We start from the raw sequence: 8,506 nt of genomic DNA, 5'->3' as shown, positions 1-8,506 counted from the left end.
AAAACGACCACTGACTGGCCAACTTTTGATATGGAAAAAACAGAAATGAGAAATTCTTGGGTTATCCAGCAAAGAATATCTAATGAAAACATTCGCAAATCTATACCAAAAATATTTTTATAATATGTAATTTCAGTGAAATCATATCGAAATACATTTACAACTGTAGATATATATTTTTACCAGTGAAAATATAATTTATCTGGCAGGTGCTAATAAAATTATATGATTTCAACTTATAATATATACATACGTATTATTATTTATTTACACGTTACGTATAAATGTTATAGTGAATTTTTCAGTGAAGTTATATTTTCACTAGTGAAGTCCAAATACATTTTCACAGTAGATATATATTTCGACTAGCGAAAATATAATTTAACTGATTATGATTATTGAAATTATATGCTGCTCTAAAATGCCTATGAAACTCAATTTAACAGTTGCGAAACGTCCATTTGCAGTTCAAACCCAAACCTAGCCTAATGAAAGTTTTATAACTAATTATAGTTTTAGAACTTTCATGCACTTGGATGTTACACTATGTTTTGAAAATATGAAAACTATCCTAAATGTGAGAAATGAAAACCTCTGTACTTATATTGGCGCAGAGACAATTACTACTTTCATTACATTTGGTAGCAATGTTTTGATGCAATACATAGTACCAAAACATAATATCTAGATGAATAGCGTAATTGTAGCTCCAATTTGTACTGATACTAAAAAAATGTTCAATCAGTATAGAAAAAAGTTTTTTGTATTTTTTCTGATTATGGTGGGGGGTAAAAATACTGCGCTGCTCTTAGGGCACCAACCATCAATGTGGAGGTACCACTGGCTATTTAGGGGTTAGGAAACGGTATCATGACTAAAAATCTAAGTCAATAAGTTTAATTTTTAAATATTTTTTAATAAAATAATAATATGAAGAAGAAATATTATAGTTTGGGCAACGAAAACTTAAACCTGACCTTCATATAAATTTTATTTTAAATAAATATTTATTTATAGAATACAATATTATTATAGAATACACTGTACTAATTAATAATGTGAACAGTTTTTTTTTTCATTATATGCAGTAGAAATTCAGTGGCAATTCTGATTACCGTGTGATAATGGACAAGTGTCAGACAGCGGCCGGTCGCTAGTTGCGCCGGTTTGTTGGTTTGTCGGTGTCGATCTGCTGTTTTCGCGAGATTTCCCATCATTATTATGTATTTAAAACAGCTTCTCGCCTTGAACTGCTCTCTCTCTTGATAAGCGCATCGAGAGAACCTGGCAGTAATATTCAGAAAAATGAAGGATCAACATCAGGTTAAAAAATCACCTCGTGAATTATCCAATTGTCAATGGCAATTTTCCCATCTCATTTTCTCGCCATTTTTATTTCATTTACTTCAATGCGGTAAAACCAATGTCTAGTAAATAATTTTAGTTTATGGTTTATCCATTACTGTGTTTTATTATTATGCAATTTAAATTATATGCTAATAAATAAAAAAAACATTTTTTTTATTGTAAATCATTTTTTTCAATTACAATGTGTTTACAAAAATATATTTTATTATTTAAAAAAAATTTATGACATTATCAAAAAATATTTGATATTGTCAAAAATGAAAATATCACGATTTTTTAAATTCATGTCCAACACAATATAAATGGATTTTTTATATTGAACTGAATATAATTACATTTGACAGTAACATAAATTATCATTCGTGCCTCATTTTTACAGTTCACAGTGAAAATATTCTAACAACTTGATGTATAAGTAATGCCAATTCCGTTTTCATCCTTCTACTACGTCAGAGGTTGAACGTCACTCCGATTCTTTTTTATTGGCTGTGATATATTTCCAGATCGGATTCCAAGTTTATTTGGAATCCGATCTGAAAATATATTCATTACTTCTGCGTCAAACTGAAACAATAATTTAATTATATAAAACAATATTAAACGTTTCTTATAAAAAGCAAATTAAATACATTGAATTGTTTATTTATAACACTTTTTTTTAATATAAAACCATCAACAGTTTACACTCTTATATCAATGTTAAACGAAAATATTTATATTTATTCATATATAAAAAAATATGCTTATTTACTTATAGTTAAATCCATTATTGTAAAAATAAAGTAAAATCAAAAAATCAGACGTTTAATTTAAGTAATTGGAATTTAAAAGTGTCATTTTTATTTATTTTTTTGATAAATTAAAGTGGAATTTTAATTAAAACTTTTGCTTCAATGCATTTTTTAGTATATTTACTTTTATTTTATTTTTATCAACCTATGGTTTTTATACATACTGTATTCAACGTTACCGAATAACCATTTAGCGAAAATTAACATAAAAATACATATTTCATTTACAATACTTTGTTGTATCTTAAACATGAATTTCCACACGTTTGAGGTTGAATTAAGCTATTTTTTTATATTTAAAAACGATTTTCTTTAAAATGTATTTATTTTACTTTACAGCACGTTCGGCAGCGTGGATTCCATCAGTCCAATCTTCCGTCTTCAATCAAAAGTAGCACAACCATCAAGGGCAAATTTATAAAAAAAAATCAAAATCCACTATCGTTCTATCACCTGGTCGGGGTGTTCATTTTTGTAATATGTTCTATGCTGGCTGTGGTCATCATAGAGAGAAAGTTGCCTGCCGATTTAAAAATCTCAGACGAAGCCTTCAATCCGGACAGGTTCATAGCGCAAAGAGCTATGAAGCATTTGATAGAGCTGACTAGTTTCGGCCCCCGTGTGAGCGGCAGCTATGAAAACGAAGTGTTGGCTGTGAATTTTCTCAAAAGAGAAATCAACAGAATAATCGTAGAAGCTATGGACATACATGTAATCAAAATGGATATTCAACAAGCGAGCGGCTCGTTTCCATTGCCATTTTTAGATGGTTTAACCAGTGTATATCGTAATATCAACAATGTTATTGTGCGAATCGGATCGAGAATCGATTCCGAACATTCGCTGTTGCTAAACTGCCACTATGACACCGTTATCGATAGTCCAGGTGCCAGCGACGACGGAGCGGGATGCGCTGTCATGCTGGAAATTTTGAGAGTAATGTCGAGATCGAACCGTCTTCTCAAGCATAACGTGATCTTTCTTTTTAACGGCGCTGAAGAGAATTTGATGCAAGCTTCCCACGGCTTCATCACACAACACAAGTATGTTAAGCTTTTTATTTTACTTGAAAAATACTAATCAAACTTTTATTATCAGATGGGCGAGAGAAGTTCGAGCTTTTATTAATTTAGAAGCTTGCGGTGCCGGAGGTCGAGAAGTTCTCTTCCAAGCCGGACCGAACAATCCGTGGATAATGGAGATTTATTCGCAAACTGTACCGTATCCTTACGCCTCTTCGCTAGCTCAAGAGATATTCGAAAGTGGCGTTATACCGGGAGAAACTGATTTTAGGATATTCAGAGACTTTGGAAAAGTGTCAGGTACTGTTCATTTTATAATATTGATTCATCACTTCCAAGATTATTATATCACATTCGATATATTTTAGGTCTCGATTTTGCTTGGAGTACTAATGGTTACGTATATCATACAAAATTTGATAATGTGAATCAAATTCCGCTCGGTACTTTACAAAGAACAGGAGACAACATCTTAGCTTTGTCATTAGGGATTTCTAACGGGTATCAATTATCTGAAACGCCTTCTATGGAAGGACAACCAGTTTTCTTTGATCTTCTTGGTGCGTTTGTCATACGCTTTCCAATATATATAGCCGGATTTGCCGGACTCATCATCTTATCAGTTGCCATATCAAATATTTACTTAAATATCGCGGCAGCTAAACGACGAGGTAATAATCGATTCAAAAAGTGCCTTGACAGATAAAATGTTTTATAACCTTTATGATTTTTCAGAATTCATTAACCCTAGTGTATATATGTCTAATTTGCGATCGGCTTGCATAATCTTAGCTATATCATGGTTGATAACCATAGCATCGTGTTGCGGATTAGCCGCTTTACTAACCGGAATCGGTAGAGCCATGTCATGGTATGCGCGTCCAATTTGGTTGTATACTTTATACGTATTGCAAGTGGTTTTTGTGCCTGCTGTATGTCTATTAATAATAACCTCAAAACAAAGAGTGGTAGGTTGATTAAACTTATTTAATTTTAATATTAATCTTTATTCTAATAATTGTATTTTTTTAGAACGCCGATTTCACAGGATGGACATTGGTACAGTTGTACATTGACGCTTTTAGTTTATTGTGGGCATCGTTATTGCTCTTGTGCATGGCAATGCGTATAAGATCAGGATTTGTAGCAATGCTATGGGTTCTTTGCCCGGCACTCGTTGGTCTTTTAAGACATTCGCTATTATCTCATTGGAATGGTGAGTTATGAATAAAATTAAATATTTTACATATAATAGAAACGCATATGTGTTTCGTGTTCGAAGGTTAAACTACCTAGTAAAAAACAATAGATGATTGATTAGAATCAGGATGTTGTGACAGTTATTTGAAAACAAATAATCATAAAATAGAATATATAACATGATAAGATACATGCATCATCATAAAAAATATGATTTATAATTAATAAAATAACAACATTTATTATGCAACAAATTAAATGGTCAGAATTTAAACAAATTTTGGGTCAGAATAAAAACAAAATCTCGATCAGAATTTTATTAACTGCCTGGTTATAATTATATTATCCAGGGTCGGAATAAGTATCAAATGATTAGAATAAAAATATAAGACGATCAGAATTAAAATAATGAATTGTCATAATTATATTATTTAGGGTCAGAATAAATATCAAATGCTTAAAATAAAATAACATACGGTCAGAATAAAAATATAGGAAGATTAGAATTAAAATTTAGGACGAGCATAAGAATAAAAAAAAATATAACATTTACAAATATAAATGGGCAATAAATTATTTATTTTAGAAATATCTTGTAAAATATCTCACTTGCACCAAAACCGTTGGACAGGTTATGTGCGAGCGAGCGTTGGTCAAAACATTGAACACCCCATGAATAAATCTCAATGAATCTATTTAATTGTATGTAGGACGCGAAGAAGCGGGAATAATGACAGATCGGCGGCTGAGAGCACACTTTGCTTGTTGTGTTGACATCTGACAATTTTGTGAGCCACTATACGATAACACTATTGCCAACTGAAAAAATGATTCTGACTATCTGTCAAAATAATTCTTACCATTTAATATAAATTCTGGCCATTCCAATTAATATTCTAACCATTTAATATATAATTCTGACCAATTAGTATAAATTCTTACCATGTAATATTTATTCTGGCTGCTTATAATCTGACCTTTTAATATAAATTCTGATCTTTTAATATAAATTCTGACCCTTTAATATAAATTCTGATCACAACCCTACAAAAATTCTGACCCAAAAAATATGAGCCAATTTATTACATCATGTAATATAAGTCGGTGACTAATACCCATAAGATCTGAGTTCGAATCCCATATGAACTTTGGTATTTTTCAATTTCTATCACATCTAGAAGATCGCAATTAGTGATTATTATATTATAAGAATTTCGATCGATCATCACAGTATATGTTTTCCTAGATTTTCCTAATCTCACGAATGAATATTGTGATGATTAATTAAAATCAAGCTAGATCATACATATTCGGTATAAAAATTCTAAGATTGAACTAATTCAGCTAATAGAAAATATTATCTGCCTTTGTTTGCAATTTTTTTGCAAGTAAATTTAGCAGATGTCCACTTGGAAATTGTTTACAATTGTTTACAATCGACAAAAATACATCAATTAGTATTAGAAGCTTTTAGTGAGTCTTGTAATTTCAACTATTTTTGTCGTAATGGTTATGGATGAAGACTACATTCTTAGATTTTGACAAATTGTATATTTTTTATGATCTCCCTCAATTAAGCCCCACTATTGTGTGTCTAAAGATTCCGTAGTGTCAACTCACCTAATTTCACTGATATTATATCTCATAACTTGAGTTTCAAAACTTAAATAAAATTTTATACAAATATAGTATCCATCTTGTTTTATATCAAACCATATATTTATAATGTAAATAAGTTATCTTAGTATAACTTTATGACTATATGATTATCTTGACAATGATAAATTGATGGATAATAAATATACATATTGTTTAAGACTTAATATGTTACGTAATAATATTATTACTCCTGCTCTTATAAAATATTTATTTGTGATTTTTTTTCTAGGTTGGAAACGACTCCTATTATTTTTAGCTGGAATCATGTTACCTTTTATCCAGACCTATTATTTAGTTATCGGTGCGGTTTATATGTTTATTCCTATAATGGGTAGAGCAGGTGCAGACATATATCCTGAGGTACTTACAATTTTTCTGTGATATATTTCAAGTTTAAATATTACTTATAACGTATGATTTTTATTTAGCTTATCGTTGCTGCATTGATAAGTCTACTGTTCTTATTGGTTCTTGGGTGGATAGCGCCATTATTCCTCGGAGCCGAATCACCGTGGAAATTAGTATAACTTAATACATTAACATAAAACTAAAACTAATATTAACAAGTTAATTATTTCAGGTGAAATGGATCGTTGGTGTTACATTAGTTAGTGTAGCTTTAATAATACTAACACCATTAGGATTTCCTTATTCCGGTAATACGATGAAGCCAGCACCGCAGCGTTTCATGATAATGCATACAGATAGAGAATTTGTCGGACTAGACGGCAAAACCTTGAGCAGGAGTTCTGGATTTTGGCTGGTTGATTTCGATCCTCACAGTCCACATTCTGTCGACGGTTATGGTGAATATACTACGGTAATACAATTTTAACTATATTTATGGTTTATGATGATTTTATTATGTGTTATAGTGCCATCAATGAGATCAGCTATTCAAATCGGACCTGAGCAATGCAACAAGGAACTGTATTGTAATATGCCATATTTATTGCCGGTGCAAGGATTGATTTCTCATACACATTGGCTTGAAGGATCTGCGCCACCTTTGCCTTATAAAGCTGTCTTAGAACTTACTGATAAACAACACGTCAATTTGACAATGAAAAGATTACATTTTAAAGTAACTGGTACATAGTCTTACATTGTACAACTAACATGAACATATTTTGCTACAATATCCATTATAAGACTATTTACTTTGAATTTATTCGATTTATAAAGTTGATTAATTTTTTAACACTTAGGTCCTGACCATATTGGATTGATGATATCACCGATATCTGGAGCAAAATTACACAGTTGGAGTTTCTTAAGTGGTCATACTCCACTGAATGGACCTCGTTGGTATAATAACACACGGGATTCGTACTTCGTCTATCTTGCCGCAGCTTCTGAACATGAGATTCCATGGCATTTTCATCTAGATCTATCAGTATTTATTTTAGTTAATGATATATAGAGTTTTGTGTACAATGTTTAATACATTTTTAATTAAATTTTTAGCATTCTTTTGAAGTCGAACCTGAGCAGTGGTTGGACATAAATGTAGTCGGACATTTCATGCACGGGGAGCACAAGTCAAACAAGGTGATCGATTCGTTTGTGGAAAAGTTTCCTTCTTGGACGGCAGTTGCATATTGGAGTGGCAGCTTTGTACATTATGTGTTTTAAATATAACGACAATAAATTTGATATTACCAACATATATCGGATGACAATTTTTTTACAGGTTATTATATTCAATCAATACGATTGTAAAGTAACATATAAATGTAAAAAATACCAATGGTTGTTTGTTGCCTTAATTTTTGCACATAGTAAGTTAGCTTATATATATATCGATGCCTGATGAAATTTTACATTCATATATGCCATAAAATTTGTACATATTAAGAAGACGATTAGTTTATCTAGTAAATTTTATCTTGAATTTTAAATTCGGATCTCGTAGTCACATTTTAATCATTGTAGTGTAAATAGATCAATTTTTGATCTTTATTACGTAATGTTTATTATTGAAATTAAAAAGTACTTCTACCGTTTATCAGATATATGTATATATATATATATATTTATTATTTGTTTTAAATTCTTATACATACCCATAAGTATGTGCACAATCCTTATGGTAATAAATAAAATGATTTTTATTAATAAATAAGATTTATTGTTATATAAAGTTACTCATATCCGGTTCTCTATTTTTGTTCCTTTTTATAGATTTATTTATTATTTGTTGATCTTTTTTTTCTTTATGTTTTTTAGAATTAATATTATTATAATTGTACAATGTACTAATGCAGTAATTGCTCAATATTTGCTATTATGTATTTTCTAGAGAGTAATGTGTTTTTTTGTTGAAAAATTATTAAATTTTAAAAGTACAAATTGTAATAATGTATGAATCGTACATTTAAAAGTAATATTATTTATTTTATTTTGGAAGTAATATATGAATATAAAATGATTTCATTAGTTCCTTCAATGACTATTTTTAATATA

At 30.1% G+C, this 8,506-nt stretch overlaps 1 protein-coding gene across 1 annotated transcript; it reads left to right on the top strand.

Annotated features, from left to right (window-relative positions):
* Window positions 1-1,100: 1,100 nt before the first annotated feature.
* Window positions 1,101-7,788, top strand: LOC148226684 (endoplasmic reticulum metallopeptidase 1-like). The gene is made up of 12 exons (XM_088204393.1): window positions 1,101-1,323; window positions 2,499-3,202; window positions 3,258-3,481; window positions 3,550-3,852; window positions 3,917-4,149; window positions 4,214-4,397; window positions 6,270-6,400; window positions 6,469-6,561; window positions 6,621-6,846; window positions 6,916-7,131; window positions 7,249-7,436; window positions 7,508-7,788. Exons 1-12 carry the CDS (start codon window positions 1,306-1,308, stop codon window positions 7,673-7,675), a joined length of 2,688 nt encoding a protein of 895 aa, XP_088060519.1. The 5' UTR covers window positions 1,101-1,305; the 3' UTR covers window positions 7,676-7,788.
* Window positions 7,789-8,506: the final 718 nt, after the last annotated feature.

This window comes from Plectrocnemia conspersa, unplaced genomic scaffold (assembly GCF_051122295.1).
Source record: "Plectrocnemia conspersa isolate PC_06_02 unplaced genomic scaffold, ASM5112229v1 ptg000014l, whole genome shotgun sequence".
Taxonomy (NCBI): Eukaryota; Metazoa; Arthropoda; class Insecta; order Trichoptera; family Polycentropodidae; genus Plectrocnemia; species Plectrocnemia conspersa.
This window is presented reverse-complemented; position numbering and strand designations above follow the sequence as displayed.

Excerpts from the sequence above, each read along its gene's own strand:
- LOC148226684 (XM_088204393.1), top strand. Across the intron at positions 3,482-3,549 it reads AGACTTTGGAAAAGTGTCAG|GTCTCGATTTTGCTTGGAGT; the intron begins GTACTGTTCATT and ends GATATATTTTAG. Across the intron at positions 4,150-4,213 it reads TAACCTCAAAACAAAGAGTG|AACGCCGATTTCACAGGATG; the intron begins GTAGGTTGATTA and ends GTATTTTTTTAG.